This window comes from Ustilaginoidea virens, chromosome 5, assembly GCF_000687475.1.
Source record: "Ustilaginoidea virens chromosome 5, complete sequence".
In the NCBI taxonomy this organism is placed as follows: domain Eukaryota; kingdom Fungi; phylum Ascomycota; class Sordariomycetes; order Hypocreales; family Clavicipitaceae; genus Ustilaginoidea; species Ustilaginoidea virens.
In genome coordinates this window covers 4,349,773-4,368,717 of record NC_057320.1, presented here as the reverse complement: position 1 = coordinate 4,368,717, position 18,945 = coordinate 4,349,773, and the positions used below count along the sequence as shown (strand labels likewise).

General features: G+C 54.7%; 7 protein-coding genes across 7 annotated transcripts; 5 read left to right on the top strand and 2 right to left on the bottom strand.

The window, feature by feature from the left end:
- Positions 1-393: 393 nt before the first annotated feature.
- On the top strand, positions 394-5,532 carry UV8b_06889 (uncharacterized protein; the record flags this gene model as incomplete). The annotated part of the gene is made up of 6 exons (XM_043144386.1): positions 394-603; positions 700-2,823; positions 2,876-3,214; positions 3,265-4,264; positions 4,323-4,741; positions 4,801-5,532. 6 exons carry the CDS (start codon positions 394-396, stop codon positions 5,530-5,532), a joined length of 4,824 nt encoding a protein of 1,607 aa, XP_043000321.1.
- A 650-nt stretch (positions 5,533-6,182) lies between these two features.
- UV8b_06888 (uncharacterized protein) lies at positions 6,183-7,040 on the bottom strand (the record flags this gene model as incomplete). Its single annotated transcript, XM_043144385.1, has 3 exons — positions 6,183-6,746; positions 6,831-6,914; positions 6,975-7,040. 3 exons carry the CDS (start codon positions 7,038-7,040, stop codon positions 6,183-6,185), a joined length of 714 nt encoding a protein of 237 aa, XP_043000320.1.
- A 1,512-nt stretch (positions 7,041-8,552) lies between these two features.
- On the top strand, positions 8,553-11,478 carry UV8b_06887 (uncharacterized protein; the record flags this gene model as incomplete). Its single annotated transcript, XM_043144384.1, has 7 exons — positions 8,553-8,657; positions 8,755-8,811; positions 8,899-8,983; positions 9,051-9,209; positions 9,299-10,621; positions 10,690-10,958; positions 11,029-11,478. The coding sequence occupies 7 exons, from the start codon at positions 8,553-8,555 to the stop codon at positions 11,476-11,478; spliced, it is 2,448 nt and encodes an 815-aa protein (XP_043000319.1).
- A 1,161-nt stretch (positions 11,479-12,639) lies between these two features.
- Positions 12,640-14,040, top strand: UV8b_06886 (uncharacterized protein; the record flags this gene model as incomplete). Its single annotated transcript, XM_043144383.1, has 3 exons — positions 12,640-12,719; positions 12,887-13,640; positions 13,747-14,040. The coding sequence occupies 3 exons, from the start codon at positions 12,640-12,642 to the stop codon at positions 14,038-14,040; spliced, it is 1,128 nt and encodes a 375-aa protein (XP_043000318.1).
- A 1,429-nt stretch (positions 14,041-15,469) lies between these two features.
- Positions 15,470-16,484, top strand: UV8b_06885 (uncharacterized protein; the record flags this gene model as incomplete). Its single annotated transcript, XM_043144382.1, has 2 exons — positions 15,470-15,478; positions 15,735-16,484. 2 exons carry the CDS (start codon positions 15,470-15,472, stop codon positions 16,482-16,484), a joined length of 759 nt encoding a protein of 252 aa, XP_043000317.1.
- A 118-nt stretch (positions 16,485-16,602) lies between these two features.
- Positions 16,603-18,249, bottom strand: UV8b_06884 (uncharacterized protein; the record flags this gene model as incomplete). Its single annotated transcript, XM_043144381.1, has 3 exons — positions 16,603-17,675; positions 17,778-17,812; positions 17,903-18,249. 3 exons carry the CDS (start codon positions 18,247-18,249, stop codon positions 16,603-16,605), a joined length of 1,455 nt encoding a protein of 484 aa, XP_043000316.1.
- A 95-nt stretch (positions 18,250-18,344) lies between these two features.
- UV8b_06883 (uncharacterized protein) lies at positions 18,345-18,908 on the top strand (the record flags this gene model as incomplete). Its single annotated transcript, XM_043144380.1, has 2 exons — positions 18,345-18,352; positions 18,545-18,908. The coding sequence occupies 2 exons, from the start codon at positions 18,345-18,347 to the stop codon at positions 18,906-18,908; spliced, it is 372 nt and encodes a 123-aa protein (XP_043000315.1).
- Between the last annotated feature and the right edge of the window lie 37 nt (positions 18,909-18,945).

The window sequence follows — 18,945 nt, the reverse complement described above, 5'->3', positions numbered from 1 at the left end:
ATTGTTTACTTTGGCAAGAAAACAGTTAGCCAGTGGGGCTACTCAGGTTGACATCCAATGGGTACAAGGTACCTTACCTTACCTACCTCTTATAACCAGGTATCCAAGTACCTAAGGTATCCACTATGGGAACTTTGAAAAGTGCCATGCAGCGTGCTGGCTATTTTCGACTGGAGTGCCCCGCTGTATTCAATGACCAAGCCAAGTCAACCACCACAAACCAACCGGTCACTGGTAATTTCGGCCACTACTGTTTTAAGGTCCAGTTTTCGTTTTCATATCGGCTCTTTATCTATACACATATTTACTTTCACTCTTTGCGCTCCTTCATGGATTCTTCTCTATAGAGCGTCGCAGCCCTGGCTGTGACACTTTCCAGAGACTCACGCGAGCATGGCCTGGCAAGCAACCGGGGCATGGAAGACATCCTTGAACAAAGATCCAAACGAACAGGACTCAAGCTTCCCGGGCCTCAAACCCACAACGCCCGACACAACGGCCAAGATCGAATATGAAGAGCTTCAGCAGAATGAGCTGCTGGCTCTTGAAGCTATATATGGGGACGATTTCGTGAAGCATAGCGGTACCCGCACTGCGTGGAAGGTATGACCCCCAAGTCCCCCACAGACGAACCCTTGAACACTGCCTTACCCTGACCCGCGCGTAGCCAAAAGAAACAATGCTAATCGTTTCGTCTAGAAAACAGAGCCCGAGTTCGACATCCGAATAAGAGCATCCACCGACCACGACTTTGCTGTGACTGTTGGGTTTGTCATGACGGCGACCTATCCTAAAACTCCACCCCTCTTGACGGTCAAAGAGCTCGACAGCTTGCGTGAGCCTACACAGTTCAAGATACAAAACTACGTAGACACGGAGCCCAAAGAGTTCGCCAAAGAGGAGCAAGAAATGGTTGACAGAATAGTCGAGGGCATTCGGGATATTTTAGAGGATGCAGCGCAAGTCAAGGCTTCTGGGAAGCAGCTGCCGTCCTTGGAAGAGGAGCGGGAGCAGCACGAAGCGAGGCTCGCAATATTGGCAGAGCAGCAAAAGGAGGAGGAAGAGCGCAAGAAGTTGGAGGAGACCAAAGAGGAGGAAAGGGTCATGTCACAGATGCTCCGACAGCAGATCGACCGCCAAAGACAAAAAGCCAAGGAATCGAGGACTAACCGCCGACCGAACGGATTGCATGGCCAGCCCAGTGATCACTCGGTATCTGACAGCGAGCAGATCGACTTTGACCAGCTCTGTCACACGACTGATAAGGAGGGTAATATTCTCAATTTCAGGTCAGTTGCAGGGAAATGCGATCCGCGAGAGGGAAAGGTGGCCACTGTCTATACAGTACGACCAATCCTGGGCACCGGGCAAGGAAATCAAACGTTGGCCCTCAAGGAAGCCACCTTACGAGCTGGCATTAAAGAGCCCAAGGAGTTTAAAAAACAACTCCAATCTCTCGAGTCAAGGCTTCAGGACCTGAAATCTACGAAGCGAATTCATCACCGTCACCTTGTCGACGTTTTGGATTTCAAGGTTGAGAGTGGGACCTTGACCAACGCGGCAGCCTCTAATGCGTGGACTGTAAGAGTGCTGATGCCCATGGCTGAAAAGGGTTCACTCGGCGAGCTATTAGAGCTGGCAGGGCATATCGAGATTGGCAAGGTACGATCCTGGACCAGAGATTTGTTAGATGCTCTCAATTTCCTGCACAACCACAATGTTGCGCACCAGGATATCCATCCCGGCAATGTTTTACTTTTCCGGGAATCCACAGGTGAAATTGTGCCTAAGCTCTCTGATGCCTGGTATCAGCGAGAAATTCATGATGCATACAGCACCAGAGCAGATCTTCCTGGCCTCAGCTCAGCAAAGTCGGCGTACTGGCTGCCACCTGAGATTGCGGGTCAGTCAAACCCCCAGTACACTTACAAGACCGATATATGGGAGTTTGGCATTGTCTTTGTCCAAATGATATTCGGCTTAAACGTGCTGCAAAAATATTCGTCGCCCCGAAATCTCATGGAATCCCTCAGCCTGTCCCAGTCGCTGCGAGAGCTCGTGAGTCGGTTCTTCAAAGACGATAAACAAAAGCGTCCACGCCCCTTTGAGCTCGGATCGAGCGAGTTTCTCGCAACTGACGCCCCTGTTTTTCGCGACGATTCGTCGGCCACACTCTCTACGACTCCTTCCATCATGTCTCTGCACGTGCTGCCTGCGAATCTACGACGTGATTCGATGACGAGAGGAGCAGCTGTGTCACGCTACACAGAAGATTTCGTGGAAGAAGGTCGGCTTGGTAAAGGAGGATTCGGAGAAGTAGTCAAGGCGAGGAAGAAGCTTGACGGGCAGATATATGCCATCAAGAAGATCACTCAACGTTCCCATGCCAGCTTGACCGAAATTTTGAAGGAGGTGCGGCTTCTGTCACAGCTAAGCCACCCCGCCGTCGTACGATATTACAACACTTGGGTCGAAGAGGTGGCGGATGTAACCGACGCGGGAGATGAAACCTCGATCGATGATTTTACGGGAGAGACTAGAGGGACTGGCTCAGCAGGCATAGATATCCACTTTGCCACGAGCACAGGCGGCCTTGACTTCATATCGTCCAATGCCGCAGTAGAATTCGGGTACGATGACGACAGCGACAACTCAGACAACTACGAGGACTCTGATGACGATAGCTCAAGTACTGGTGGCGCCGAGGGAAATCGTGCTTCATCACCAGCAAGGGAGAAGCAAGCATTCAACGTGAAGCGTGCAAGATTCCAACGACCGTACCGCACCATATTGTACATCTCTATGGAGTATTGTGAGAAGCGTGTAAGTACGCCCTAATGATACTCAATCCAAATTGCTGACTCCATCTTTATAGACGCTTCGTGATTTGATCTCGCGCGGCTTGCACAAAAATGCGCCGGAAATTTGGCGTTTATTTCGGCAAATTTTGGAGGGCTTGGCGCATATTCATGGGCTGAGCATCGTACATCGTGATCTTAAACCAGAAAACATTTTCATCAGCAGCGGCATTGATGGAGTTGACAATGTCAAAATCGGAGATTTCGGTCTCGCCACCAGTGGCCAGTTCTCGGTAGATAGAGCTGCGGCCAATACTTTGGGGACTGATGACATGACACGGAGTATCGGGACTGCATATTACTCGGCACCTGAAGTCCGATCAGCGGTTAATGGCATGTACAGCACGAAAGTAGACGTGAGTATCTGTTCGGATCTCTTTACGTGCCATTGCTAACAGTCGCCAAGATGTATTCACTGGGGATCATCTTCTTTGAGATGTGCTATCAACCCATGCTTGGTATGCAAAAAGCGGACGTCATCGGCCAACTTCGGCGACCAACGCCGGTGTTGCCCTCCGACTTCAAACCTGCGGAAAAGACGCAGACCGAGATTGTTTTATCCTTGGTCAACCATAGCCCGAAGGAGCGTCCTACAAGTTCCGAGTTGCTCAAAAGCGGCAAATTGCCGGTGCAGATGGAAAGCGAGACCATCCGGCGCACTCTGGCAGGATTGGCTGATCCTAGTTCTCCGTATTATAGGAAAATGTTGTCCACGCTTTTCGCGCGCCCCGTCGATGCCGCCAAGGATTACGCCTGGGACCTTTTTGCGTCTACTCCAAACAACACAGAGCTGTTGCACCAAGGACTCGTCAAAGGGATCTTGATGTCCATATTTCGGCACCACGGAGCACTCGAAATGCCCCGTAGCTCCATTTATCCTAGGTCCGGGCATTACGGTGACAATGTTGTCCAACTGTTGGATCCCAACGGCACTGTACTACAACTTCCATATGACCTGACGATGGGAAACGCCAGAATGGTGGCCAAACAGTCCGGGGCGCCAACTGTGCAGCGCACCTTTGCTTTTAGCAATGTTTTCCGCGACAAACAAGATACTGGCCAGCCTAACATGTTTGGGGAAGTCGACTTTGACATAGTAACGACGGACGCGCTCGACTTGGCGCTCAAAGAGGCCGAGGTGTTGAAGGTCATCGACGAGATAATCAACTCGTTCCCGTCGTTGTCGCAGTCGCAGATGTGCTTCCATGTGGGCCATTCTGATCTTCTGCAGCTGATATTTGAACATTGCGGAGTTGAAACGGCCTGCAGGCGCGCAGCGGCCGACGTTCTCAGCAAGCTTAACATCCATAGCCATACATGGCAGAAAGTCAAAGTGGAGTTGCGATCTCCGGCCGTTGGCATGTCTGCCACCAGCGTGGATGAACTGCAGAAATTTGATTTCCGAGGTAGGCATTTGGTCTTTGAACGGAAAGGTCCAAGGCTTTTTCAGCTGACCACACATAGACACACCCAACAAGGCGATGTCCAGGCTTAAAACCCTGTTTGAAGGTGGTGACATGTATCAAAGAGCATCGTCTACAATGGCTCATCTCAAAGAGGTTGCTGAATACAGCAAATGGTTCGGTGTTGGCACGAAACTCTACATAAATCCACTGAACAGCATAAAAGAAAGCTTCTACACAGGCGGGATCCTGTTCTCGTGCGTTTACGACAAGAAGGTTAAGGACGTCTTCGCAGCTGGCGGGCGATATGACCATCTCATCAAGGAGCAGCGGCTCAAGACTGGCGGCAATTACGAAGAGAGGCACGCGGTCGGGTTCAGTCTAGCTTGGGAGCGACTTGCTCGCGCCCCCAAGCCTGGGGCCAAGTCGTTCCTCAAAAAACAAGAAACAGAGCCGAGCGCAGTGTTCAACGAACGGAGAGTAAGTTGCCCCATGGCGAGAGTCTCACAGCTATCTATCTACTTTGCTAATGCCAACAGTGCGACATACTTGTAGCGTCATTCGACATGGCCCTTTTACGATCCACCGGCATCGAAATACTTCAACTGCTCTGGGACCATGACATCAGTGCAGAAATGGCCAAGGATGCCAGGTCACCCGAAGACTTGTTAGCCAAGCACCGGGATGAAAACTACTCGTGGATCATTGTGGTTAAGCCTGAATCCATGCTGAAGATCAAGACGATGAGCCGCAAGGATGTGCCGGACGTTGATCTCCCGTTGGCCCGACTCATGTCGTGGCTTCGCTCCGAAATCAAAGAACGGGATGCCCGTGCGTTTTCGAAATTGAGAGGCAGTTCAGCACAAGCCGGCGACGCGACCGGATCCAACAGCGCAGAGCGGAATCAGGAACAGGACGTCAAGGTTCTGGTGGCCGGCACAAAGAGCAAAAAGTTCAACCGCAGACAGGTGGTGGACCAAGCCCAAGCCAGTGCGGCAAATCTGGTGCGGTCCTTCCTGGACGGACCCATCTTGGCCATTGAAACCACGGACCAGGTGATTGAGATGATCCGGGAAACCGACTTGTCCGACCACGAGAGCTGGAAAAAGGTGGAACACGCGGTGACCATGACGGAGAGGAAATACGTGCGCGAACTCCACGTACAACTCGACACGTGGCGGACATCGTTTGAGAGAACGGGAAGCTGCAAGCACGCATTTCTATACAACTTCCGGACGGGTACTTGCATATATTATGACCTCGGTGGGTGAAGGGGGAATTTTCTGCCCGTGGCGATGCAGGCTTAAGGTTTTTTTTTTTTTTTTTTTATATAAATATTTTGCCCGGTCCGGTTGAGCCTTGGCAGCGAGACTCGTTCTCTCGGCGTGTAGTGTAGCGAAACGCGGTGCCGGAGCCACCAAGGCGGTACACGCTGCTGAATCATAGGTATTCTATTTGGTTTCATTTGGTCAATTTCAATTGCCCGTGGACAACGGCTTGTAGCAATCTGGCGCGCCGATTTCATGACGGGCACACAGGCAAACTTGTCGATGCGATGCAAAAGACGAAACCGCCCGTTCCCAGGAAACAACTAAAACAAAGTAAGCAAGTGACCAAGTGACAAATAGTGAGAAAAATGCCGTCCGTATGCCGTCTTGGGAGATTTCCATGTCGAGGCAATTTCTACGTCGTAATACTAGAACCGGTCTCGCCGACGCCTAATTATCAAATCGCTCCATGTGCTATGCCCCTGCCGTTGGAAATCAGAAAATCCGAACCACGACTCCCCCGAGGTGGGACGAAACCATTACCGCTTCTAATCAAATTCGTAAACTCGCTATGCCCCCCCCCCTTCCCTCCCCGAAATGACGGTCCCCGGCGTCGTGGGGCGCGAGCCCCCGTCTGCCATCCAAAAGCCTTCCTATTTCGCCTCGGCCTCGTCCTCGTCCTCGTCGTCGAAATCCTCTTCTTCTTCTTCTTCTTCTTCTTCTTCTTCTTCTTCTTCAAAGTCTCCCATGCCCTCGTCGCTGTCGCTCCCGCCAAAGTCTTCCTCTTCATCCGTCATGTTCCAAAAGTCTGCATCGTCTTCCACCGGCTTGAGAGGCGCGGGTGCTAGTTCGGCCGGTGTAGGCATCCGCGCCCCGCCGGGGATGTCCTTTTGGGACCGAGCCACGACTTGCCTGGCTAGCGAGTTGTACACGTCTCGGTTGTCGCGATACGTCAGGCTGGCGTCCACGTTGGCTGGAGAGTTGATTTCGGGATTGTCCATGAGGAGCAGGACGGACCGAAGGACGGATTCCACCCCATGCAGTACGTTCCACCTCTCGCTGGCCAGCTCGCCCGACTGCTCGTCGTCGCCGGGTCTGTGCAGGATGGAAATGCATACGATGCCGTCCGTAAACACGTTGGGATGGCAGACCTGCTGGGTGAGAAACTTGAATGTCGGCGGCTGGTACGGATAGTCGGTAGGGAACCGTATCTCGGCCTAGTTGGACATGTGTGAGCACTGGGCGGCCCAGACGCGTCGAGCAGTGCGTTCGCACAAGGACAGAAGCCACCTCGTTCGTACCTTGAGATAGGCGCCATGCCAAGTACTATCCGGATTCACCACCCAGAGTCCAACCTTCCAGAGCAAGAGACTGTGCGCGTCAGGCTACGGGCTAGGTTAGTGTCCTACTCCTAGATCCTTCTGGGTCCTTGCAGGTAGGCTCACCTCTACGTAGACCCACTTCTCCTTTTGAAGGGCTTGTAACTCTTGCATCAAGCGTTTCTGGGCCATGGTAATGGTCTCGCTAGACCGGCGACAACGGGCGACGTGGGCGGTAGTGAGAATGATGCGCGGGGGGGGGGGCCTATTCTGAAGTCGATATGGGACTGGAAGGAAAAGGCTTCGGCTAGTGTTGAAACGAACCGTTGATCAAGAGTAATGTTGAGGAGAGGACCGTTGAGTCGCCGTGGTCAGGATAGTGACGGTGCTTCGGTACGGAGTCATTCGTCCAGGAGGGACTACGACGAGGCCAAAGACTTGCCACGAGGAGCAAAGTCGTAACGTAACGAAAGCAGCGAAACAAGTCCAATAATGGGGACGGACAAACAAACAAACAAACGTCTGCGACGTTGCGCACGGACGAGGCTCGAAGGGTGGTGTGAGTGTTGAAGGATGGGAGGCCGGGCAAGGCGCGCATGAAGGAATCGGCGGGAAATGACAGTATCTACGGAGTACTCCGTACGGAGCACTACATGTAATCAACAACGGATTGCCACAGCACTGTCCAAAGTGGAATGTGATGAATGGGGCTCCCCACATGCACCGCACCCTGCCCTGGACGGAGGCAGGCACCCCCTAAACGCCCAAACGCCCAAACGCCCAGCAGGTACTCTGTACTCGGCACGGCGTGTCGGACTAGCTGCCAAGTCAGGTTCCCGGGTACATGCCTAGGAACGTACGGAGTACGCCGGGTTCAAATTGGGTTGGCGAGTGCATGCGTCAGCCGAACTGAAACCGCAGGCGCGTGCCCCAACTGCCAGTGGCTTGCAGCGCTAGTGACGGCGGGACTGGCACCAACTGGCCGGCGCTGACACCGCCTGGAGGGGGTTGACGTTGACATAATCTGCTGGGCTTGGCTGGCATGGCAGCACGTAGCCTAACAAGACGCCGGCCCAAGCTGACGCCCAAACTCCAAACTGACATGGACATACCTGACATACCGGGCGGGTACCCCTCATGGTCGGTCTGGTCTGGTCAAGTGGCATCGTCCCGTGACAAGACACCAGACCCGTACCAGTGCCAGAGCCAGCCGTCACGCTCACAACATAGACGGCCCTGTCCCCAGGCTTGATTGATAGTTCAAGGGAAGGATAGCGGACACCATCGAGAGGCAATTCCGCCAAGTCAGCCTCTGTACCGACTTGCTCTCCGACGAATCGGCAGTGGCTTTGCGGGTTCGATCTTCGCATCAACTTTAAAAAGCCGAGTCTGATGACAGATTACGACAACGCTCCAGTCGTCGTCTTCTTGCATTAGGCCTCTGACGCTAGGCTACATCCATGCGGGTACATCTGGTGGCACCTGCGAGACAAGTACGGAGTTCGGATACCACCACCTCTTTCCTCCTGAGCACCGACGTCAGGGACCCTCAAGGCTTTCGAGTGCGAGGCCCTTGTCTCAACCCAGACCCAGACCCAGACAGATGCCGTCCACTTCAACCGCCAATTCCACACCCTTTCCACACAAGCCCTCGTCTTATCCCGAACAACGACTGAGCCCCCCCACCCATCAAAGGTAGCCAAAATGGCTTCCCGGGCGCCGCCTTCGGAGGAGGAGATCTCGCAAGTCATTGATTTCGCGGGTCTCAATCCTCATGATGACCGAATCATGGTCATCCAGGCGCTCAAGGTACGTCTTCTTCCCCTTGGGGTCCTTGATCTGCTTACCCCGAAAAGCCGGTCCAGATACGATGCGGCCTGTGCTGACTTTGGCCCCTCAATGCCAGGAGAATGGCAGAAATGTCGAAGCGGTCGTCATGCAATACTTCGATAACCCAGAATCGGTATGCAAGAGCAAACATTCAAAATCGCCGACCGATGCGGTTGGTCTCGGTACTTTGCAATGGCAAAGTTCTAACGATCGATGGTAGTTTCGTCAAAAGTTCACACAGCTATGGAACGACAACATGTTTTCGGCAGATCGTGATGGCACGGTAAATCATACAACGGGTATTTGTGGGTTGGCGACCCTGCACTTTGCCAGTTTGACGACGAATGATGCGTCCTGACGGGTAACTTGCAGCGTTCCATATCGAGTCTGTAAATCAAAACGATGTCATCCGAGGCATCACACCACCGCCCGATGCCTATGGATCGACAGCCCCGTCAAGACCACCCTCGAGGACAGATAACCGATCGCCCCTGGGCAGAATGGTGGACTGGCAAGCAGCCGATGCGCCGAGTTTGTTTATTTTTTTTTTTTTTTGCCCATCATATCCGTATCGAGCCAAGGGAAACATCGCCAAGCTAACCGACACTGCCCTTTGATAGCTGCCTCGATTGGGCCCTCGCGAGAGGACGAAGACATGCAGAGAGCGCTACGAGAATCTGCCCAAGAAGCCGGAATTGGCTTATTGGACCAACATACCGGGGTGATGGATGCGTCGACATCGTCCTTGCCCACCTTTGGTCCCGCCAACCGCGACGAGTACGATCAGGAAAGTTGGGCAATGGTCCCAAGCGCACCCCCAGAATCCAGGGCGCCCACAGCACCGCCACCGTCTCGGCGGAAAAGAACACCTGGAGCCCCGGCTTTCTTGATACAAGGCGTAAGCTCAGTGGGGAACCACGGGCTCGGAGGCATGCTCACCGTATTGCACGAGATTCCGCTTGCGAGAAACGCATTGCTCGAGGTGGGCGCTCCTGCAGCGTCGTATGGCTTCAACAGCGAATGGTGGAAGGGTCAAGAGATCTTGCCACCCCATGTGCTTGCTCGGCTTCAGGCAGGCGACCTGCAGTGGGGCCAACAAAGCGAGGCAAAGCCTGACATGGAAGAGGAGATCCATCGGCTCATGGCATTCCTGGATTCCACCGACCGAAGTTACGGCTCAGTGAGCGTGCTGACCGATTTGCTGCCATGCCCAAGCCTGGGACCTGAGAAGCAACTGTACGAGTACTTGGGGCCTAGAAACGAAGAGAAACTAAAGCCATTGATCCATTCGGCGGTGCTGGCACCGGTTATTGGAGATGAGCTGGGAGACGAGGAGGCTAGGTTTGGGCTCCTGGAAATGGAGCACCTCCGCGGCGACTACAGCTACATCAAGACCATGTACGAGTCTCTGGACCACACCATGTGGAGCGATGCTTTCTCATACAACGAAATACACGAGGGCTCAAAGATGGCCATGTTCAAGGACATGGGCGAAGTTTTAGCCATCAAGCTGAATGGAGACGGGCCTGAGGATTCCATTGATATTCCCGAGAAGCTGTATTTGGAAAAGTATCAGACAAACCGCAAAGACGAAGCCCGACGTATACAGGCGGCATGGTGTGAAACGAAGTCGGCCATTGCAGATATTGCCAAACAGGAGCAGAAACTGTACGAATGGCGGAACGACTGGAACGACGACGTCTTTGACCGTAAACAGATGATACAAAGGGCCATCGGCCAGTGGCAAGCATACCGCGATTACTTGCAATCATTGGGCCGATTCCGACAAATGGAGGCGTCAGGGTTCGACACAGACAAGTACCCGGACTATCGTATGGCGCCATGCGTGATACCTGAGGACATGGAGGAAAGGTGCAGGACGGTGGAGGATACACTGCAACTCAACGAGCGCATGCTTGGCGATATGGAAGCGAAAATGAAGGGTAAAGCTTCGCCCACCCGCCAACGCAAATGGTGCACGTTTGGGCCTCGATACTAATGCTTGGGGCAGAGCTTACGGCCCAACAGGAGCAGATCAAGGTTAGGCAACGCTTTCTCGGCCAGCTGCTGACGCAGCCGGACAAGGCGGGTAGACCACGGCCCATGACGTGCAAAGAGTTTCTACTGCGGGGAGTCGTGACGCAGTCGGACATGGTATACGTCTGTCAGCGAGCTGAGCCAGACTTGATTGAGCTGGGAAACCAAGCCCGAGGCAAAGAATGCGACCAATGGTGGAGACTGGCTTACAACGCCAACGATGGGCAAGAAGTGAAAACCGAGGTTCGCACGATGCCGAGAACAGGGCGCCGGGGATAGAATGTCGGGCGCGTTTTGCTAACGAAACTCGCAGAAAGTCGAGATGGAGCGTGTGCTCAGGGAGGTATGGCACGAGACGAAGGCGCCCCTAATGATATATGCCACGGAAGCAGCGCTCGATGCCGCCCGCACAACGTTGTCGGCACCCCTGCAACGATTCGTGCGCGCGGACAACAAGGCGTTTCAGCAAGAACTAAATCAAGAGATGGTGGATACGAGCGAGAATGAGATCAAGCCAACGACGGGCCTCATGGAACCCATGTCGCCTACCAAGAGAAAGCATAGGGCCGACAGCGTAGATTCCATGGACAGCAACAGGGCCTCGATAGGGAGCGACGACGGCCGAAGTGGGTTCGATAACCCGTTTGAGGACAGCCAAACATCGTCGGCCACCATGACGGCGACGGGCACGCCGGCGGCAACGGCGGTCGCCGATTGTAGTATAGATGCGGGGCCGAAATTCCTTGGTAGTATAGACAGATGAGGGGCCATCAAGCCTCATGACGGAAACTTGTAGAAGATTCCGTCACCAACGAGCGCAGCGCAAGCGGCAGAAAAGAAGTTGAAAGCGAGCCCTCGGGCTGGTTCGAGAGTGACTGTGCACGTGCCGACGGGGAGCTCGGGGCTTGTTTGCTTGCTCCTCCTTGTAGCAACCACCATGGACCGTGAAAACGACGAGATGAGCGTCAGGCGACGACGGCCTGTTATCGAAGATGCGAAACCATCTACCATCTCGACACGACTTGGAAACCCCGGAATCTGAGCACTGGCGCAGCAGCATCACGCGGCGCCGCTATTGGATGGAAGCCTGCATCCCCAAGCAGTTGACTGATCGTTTGACCCCGCGAGTACCCGCCTGCGACCGAGTGGCTAGGTGTAAAGTAGGTAGGTACATAGGTACCCAGTGCCATGGCAGACGTACGTATGTACCTTGCGTTGTCGGTTGTTTCCTCATAACCCCCAGGCCAAAATTGGTGATTATTTTATTCATACAAAAAGAAAAAGGAAAAAAAAAAAAAAAAAAAAAAAAAAAAGAGAAAGGCCTTTCTTCGGCTTTGTATTTGTCTCTGGCTTTATCCTTGTTTTTATCACTCGGTCTTCGTCTTCTGCTCGCGCAGCAATCTGCGCATCGGCAACCTCGCTCGGAGCTCTTCCTTTCCTCCTCTCCTCCACCTTTGCGTCATAGTCATAGGCCGTACGGAGTATAGGCCCGGTAAACCTCCGCCCTCCGCCCTGGAGCATCGAAGCTTCCACAAGGTCCCACGCCAGCCCAGCCCGTGCTTGAACAAGTCGACTCGACCCGGCCGTGGGGGTCCCCACTTCCTTCCTTTGCGCGAAGGCGAAACCTCCCCTTCCCCCAGCACACCAGCGACGGGCTGGAAGCTTTAGCCCAATCCGTGGACAAATCACCTTTTCCTTGATGCAGCCAAACACCACCAACACTTCACCTTTTTTATCGTTTCGCGCTGACAACTCTGACCACTCCCTCTCAAGTTCGTCATAGGTGGATTGGTTTTCAACTTGTGCGATCTTCCGACACTACCGCCTTGATACGCTTTTGGCCAGGTTGCATGGTGGCAAACTTGGGAAGGTAAAGAGCGGCAAGCAGTGAGCAAGACGGTTTGTTTCCCCCTTTGCACACAACATGGTCAAGGAAACGAAGCTTTACGACACCTTGGGTGTCAAACCCGATGCTAGTCAGGACGAGATTAAGAAAGGATATAGGTACTTTTCCGCCTGCCCTTTTTTTCTCCTTTTTTTCTTCCCAGCTATTTGTGATGATGATGATGATGATGATGATGATGATGATGATGATGATGATGATGATGATGATGATTTTTAAAGCTGGCTTCGTGCCCGGATCGGATACGCTGACGCAATGTTTTGTCCAGAAAAGCAGCTTTGAAATGGCACCCTGATAAAAACAAGGACAACGCAAGTGCAGCTGAAAAGTTCAAAGAATGCTCTCAAGCCTACGAGATTCTGTCCGATCCCGAGAAACGCAAAGTCTACGATCAGTATGGCCTCGAGTTTCTTCTGAGAGGAGGAGCTGCACCTCCTCCCGATGGTGCTGCTGGCGGTTTCCCGGGCGGCGGCATGCCTGGGGGTGGGTTCGGCGGGTTTGACTTTGGGGGCGGTGGCATGCCTGGCGGGACTCGAACCTTCCACTTCAGCACGGGAGGTGGCCAAGGCGGCGGGTTCAACTTCCATAATCCCGATGATATCTTTGCTCAATTCATGAAGCAACAAGGCGGCGGTTTTGGCGGCATGGCTGGGGGCGGCGACGACGACTTTGGCGACGTCTTTTCGTCATTCGCCGGTGGCAGATCAGGTGGTGGCCGGCCCGGCCGCACTAGAATGAGATCGTCTGGCGCTGGGGAGCCGAGGCAACGCGAACACACGCCAGAGATTACCACGGTAGAGCGACCTCTGCCCCTCACCCTGGAGGAGCTGTTCAACGGCGTCACCAAGAAGATGAAGATTAAACGAAAGACGTTTGACGAAGCCGGTAAACGGGTGCAGACGGATCAGATCCTAGAGGTGCCCATCAAGCCTGGGTTGAAGAAGGGCTCAAAGATCAAGTTTAACGGCGTTGGCGACCAGGTCGAGGGCGGTCGACAGGATTTGCACTTTATAGTAGGAGAGGTAAGCACACTGACCCCGGAGAATGCGGGGTTTTCTTTTGATTCTGGTCTCGGCTGTCTCTTCTCTCGTCCCTCGTTGAACATTTTGCACTGACTTTTCCTTTCAGAAAGAGCATCCTCTCTTCAAGCGAGAAGACAACGATCTTGTCCACACCGTCGTTCTGGACTTGAAGGAAGCATTGACTGGATGGAAGCGGACTGTGACGACGATTGAGGGCAAGCAAATCAACCTGGACAAGAGCGGGCCAACACAGCCCGGAAGCGAGGACCGATACCCCGGCTTGGGAATGCCGATCTCCAAGCATGCGGGACAACGAGGCGACTTTATCATCAAGTACAAGGTCAACTTCCCATCGAGCCTGACCCCGGCGCAGAAGCAAACGTTGCGAGAGATTCTATGAGGGATGCATTGGACGACGAAGACGGCACGATGAGTGAGGGAATTTGTTTGGAAACCAGCAGCGTGTATGGTTGGTTGTATGTGCTGAGCGGTTTTGATGACGATGACGATGATACGCAAACGCAACCATCCATGGAAGGGGAATATCTCGGGCTACAATGGCGTTGGGACTCTGTTCAATACTTTGACTTGTGTGTGTTATTATATATTGACCAAACCACGGACCTGCCAGGCTTTTGTGAGGCATGGCCAGGCTTGGATTTGCATTTTGAACCAAATTCGGGTAGTACGAAGCAGTCAAGTGAGCAAGGTAATTCAAGGCTCAAGCCGGGGCTTTTTCTTTCCCCTTCTTTTCCGATACTTGTATTTGTTGGAGCTGAATCATGCCTCTGTTGATGAAGGGCAGCGGAAAAGCTGCAAGTGCTGGGTGGAAGCAAGCACGAAGCAAGCACGAAGCAAGCTCGAAGCACGCACGCAGACGTAAAAGGAGAGGCTGGGGGAGGGTATACTCTGTACAACCCAACCCACTGCCGCTGGTAACAGCGGACGTGGCCTGTATTTGAGTCGTCACCTCGCATTGATGCTTTCCCGTCATTTCACAACATGCTCCAGCTCTCCTCGCCTACCAGCATAAGCATTCATGTTGCTACATGTACGCAAGTGCTATTTCACCATGGGTGAGGTAGGCAGTAGACAGTAGACGGTACAGAGTAGGCAGTGGCTATCTTACATATGTACCGTGATGCTCGGGCCGAACAGGTACCAAACAAACTGCCTCCAGGAAGCAGGAAGTGGGCTGGGGGGGTGACGGATGACGACGCACGGCATGGACGGGGTCCACCCGTTGGAGGGGTAGTTGCTCCTGCTCCTGCTCCATTCGGTACTTGGCTTAGCGCTGGGCGATGGGCGGAAAGCCGCGGCGACAAATGGCGGGGACGCGCTCGTCCAAGGCAGCGTTGAGGTTGAGGTATTTTCTCCCCAATGGCCAAGCCGACATGAAGAGAGCGTTCCTGGACCTGTCCTGAATCGGAGGTTCAAGGGCACGCTCCGTACTCCGTGCATGCCACGGCAGAACACGGATGCGATGCCCGTGGCACGTTTGCGGGCCAATAAGAGGCGAGGTGAGGGAGGGAAGGAGGGAAGGAGGCACCCGACGCTGGGGCTGGGTGTTGCTGAGTTGCTCCTTACTCGATTGTTTTCCTTAGAAGCTATTGTCGAGTTTTTCTTTCTTTTTTTTTTCTCCCTCTCTCTTTTCTTTTTCTTTCTCTTTTGTTCTCGCTTCCTTGGACGGTCTCCACCCTCTGGAATCCCCCATCTTGCCCGTGTCCAGCTTGAACCTGTTCAAAACCCAGCCGTCATCTGAATTTCACCTTTTTTTTTTCTTTTTTTTCCCCCGCCAAACACTAGGCTGGAGACAATTGCGAGTCAAAATGGCCAAGGTAGGCTGCCCGGCTTCCTTCCATTGCGGCCCCACCCCGACCATTTTTTTTAAGCTGGAGTGCGGAGTAGAAGGGATCAATACTATACTATACTTGTGCTTTCAAAAGGATCATTACTGTACTTGTGCTTTCAAAAGGATCAATACTATACTTGTGCTTTCAAAAGGATCATTACTATACTTGTGGTCTCAAAAGAGTCATTACTATACTTGTGGTTTCAAAAGCGCACGGCTGATGGCTAATCGTGGGGACAAAGATCAACACCCTCCTCTTCGACTGCGACAACACCCTCGTCCTGTCCGAGGAGCTGGCCTTTGAGGCCTGCGCCGACCTGATCAACAAGATCTGCGCCGAGCGCGACATCAAAAAGACGTTTACTGGCGAATCCCTCATTGTGGAGTTCGTCGGCCAGAACTTCCGGGGCATGCTGACTACCCTGCAACAGGAAAACGGCATTGAGATTGCCCCGGACGACATGGAAAAGTACGTCCGCATGGAGGAGGATGCCGTGATTGCCAAGCTCAAGGCCTCCTTGAGACCCTGCCCCGGCGTCGATGAAGAGCTGGAGAAGCTGGCCGCTTCGGGCAAGTACCTCCTTGCCGTCGTCTCTTCCTCTGCCTTTCGACGCGTCAAGGCGTCTGTGGAAAAGGTCAATCAGGCCAGGTTCTTCAAGAGCCCCGGAGGAGAGTACCTCATTTACTCGGCTGCTACGAGCTTGAACCCGCCCACGAGCAAGCCCAACCCGGCCATCTACCTGCACGCGCTGCAAGCCCTGGGCAAAGAGGCTGGCGAGAGCGTGGCCATTGAGGACAGCAAGAGTGGTACCCTGAGCGCCACGAGGGCCGGCATCAAGACTATTGGATATGTTGGGCCGTATGCAGACGACAAGAAGGCCGACATGGAAAAGGTGCTGACGGATGCCGGAGCCGTGGTGATTATGCGGGACTGGAGCGAGTTTCCTGCTGCTCTGCAAAAGATTGAGTCGGCGCAGTCGGAAGCACGTTGAATGTGATGTGTGATGCTTCTTTTAAACAAAGTAGTAGAGAGAAGGGGCACTGGGAGCTTAGAAAGATAGATGCAGGACGGAATGCGGAGCCTCGAGTCATTCAACTAAATTCACTGTGCTATCTTGTCCAGTCCATCAGGAAGCTGTTGACGCTCTGCAGGGTCTGACGGCTCGGGTTGGCCGCGGGATAGGCCGTCATGATGCTGCCCAGCCTCGTCTTGACCAGCGTCTTTGTGAAGACGGCGTTTCCATCCGGGGCGCGAAACACGCCCCGCTCATCGAACAGATAGCACAAAAGGGCGAGGGCGGTGCCGACCGAGATGTCTCGTCCCGAGTCGCAAGCCACCACCAGCCTGCATTGCTCCGGGGGGGGTCCTCCGCTCCGCTCAAAGAAGGCCGCCACGAAGCGGCAGATGTCGGGCAGCGCGAGCCTCAGGTTCCTGCTCGCCGTCTTGCTCCTCCCCAGCGCCACCTGCATGTAGTTGCGGGACTTGACCCACGTGGCGCTCGGCGTCGGCGCGTCGGCCGTCAAGGCGACGTGGCAGTCTGCTGCTGCGCTGCCGTCGGGGCAGCCGTCGGGGCTGCCGTCGGGGCTGCCGCCGGGCGCGGCGAGCGGCAGGCAGCACACGCTGAGGCACGGGGCCAGCGGGACCCTGGAGCCGGCATCGTGGGCTTGCTCCTGGCGGGCGAGCTGGTCCTGCCGGACGAGGCGGGCGATCAGGTCCGGCAGGAGGGGCTCGTCGGTGCGGAGGAGGAGGTCGGCGTGGGCCCAGAAGAGCGCGGGGGTGAGGCCGTGGGCCCAGTTCTCGGTGTCGTCGGCGGCGCCCTGGACGTAGCCGTCGCGGGGGTCGGCGCCGTGGGGCACGCGGCGCGAGGCCGTGAGGCAAATGACGGGGCGGTAGTCGCGGAAGATGGGGGCAGAGGAGGAAGGGGAGCAAGGGGGCAGCGCGGAGGAGGGGGTGATCCACAGCGGGCGGAGCGGCTTGGTCAGCGAGGTGGGCAGGGACGGCAGGCGGAGGTCGCGGAGGGCGGCGACAAAGGACGGGATCAGGGCGGCGATCTGGTCGTGCGTGGTGGCGAGCAGGTGCGGCGGCAGGAAGAGCTGCGCCGAGAGCGGGTGCGCCGGCAGCAGGACCTGGTTGAGGACGGCGCACCAGATGGGCACGGTGGCGGCGAGCGCATCCGGCATGCCTGGGGGGGGGGGTGGTTGATGGGGATCGTCAGCGCCTCCTCTTTTTCATCTTTCTCTTGGTGCGGCGTGCCGTTTTGGCGACGGTCTGCCGGGCGACGTACGTTTCCCGCGGCGGGTCGAGTCGACGACGATGAGGCTGTGGTTGTCAGCGGTCAAGGGCGCCGGGTGGGGTTTTTCCGCGTCCGCCCGTGAGGGGGCCGTCGCTGCGGTTGGATCTTTGATTTACCCGTCGTGCTGCTCGGCCAGGTCCACCAGGTGCAGGTTCAGGCGGCGGGTGCTGAACTTCCACGCGCGCTCGTGGCCGTCGGTGCTCTTGAAGTAGGCCGAGGCGCGGGCGGCGCCGGGCGGCAGGTACCACGCGCCGCAGCGCTGGTTGGCCACGAGCGGGCGGCGCAGCGACGACGCGGCGCGCTGGACGAAGTCGGCGTCGGCGAGGATGGACGCCAGCCGGTTGTGGGTGCTGAGCGCCGAGCGGCGCAGGGAGCCGAGCAGGGCGGACAGCGAGGAGGGCGGGGGGGGGAAGAGGATGTCGTCGGGGGCGAGAGGGCGGGGGCGGGGGCGGTCGGCGGCCATGGCGGAGGATGTGGAGGGTGCGTGTGAGTGTGTGACGATGGATGATGTTGAAGAGGAGGGTTGAGGAGGACTTGGCGTGACTTGTTGAGGATGGGATGACGATGTGGGTTGGGGATCCACATTTTGTGTTTGCGGTTGCGGAGGAGGATAGAGGAAAGAGAAGAAACGAAAAACAGCTAAAAATAGATCATGTATAAATGTGAAAATACGTAAAAGAAAAAAAAGGAGGGAAAACGGGGGAAAGAAGAAGAAGGAGAAGAAGAGGGAGAAGAAGAAAGAGAAGGAGGAGAAGAAGAGAGACGAAGAAGGAGAAGAAGGAGAAGAAGGAGAAGAAGGAGAAGAAGGAGAAGGAGAAGAAGGAGAAGAAGGAGAAGAAGGAGAAGAAGGAGAAGAAGGAGAAGAAGGAGAAGGAGAAGAAGGAGAAGAAGGAGAAGAAGGAGAAGAAGGAGAAGAAGGAGAAGAAGGAGAAGAAGGAGAAAAAGAAGAAGAAGAAGAAGAAGAAGGAGAAGGAGGAGAAGGAGGAGAAGAAGAGAGACGAAGAAGGAGAAGAAGGAGAAGAAGGAGAAGAAGAAGGAGAAGAAGGAGAAGAAGAAGAAGAAGAAGAAGAAGAAGAAGAAGAAGGAGAAAAAGACAAAGAAAAAGGACAAGAACAAGACTAGGCCGAGGGGAAACACCACGCTCCCGACGCCTGCAGCC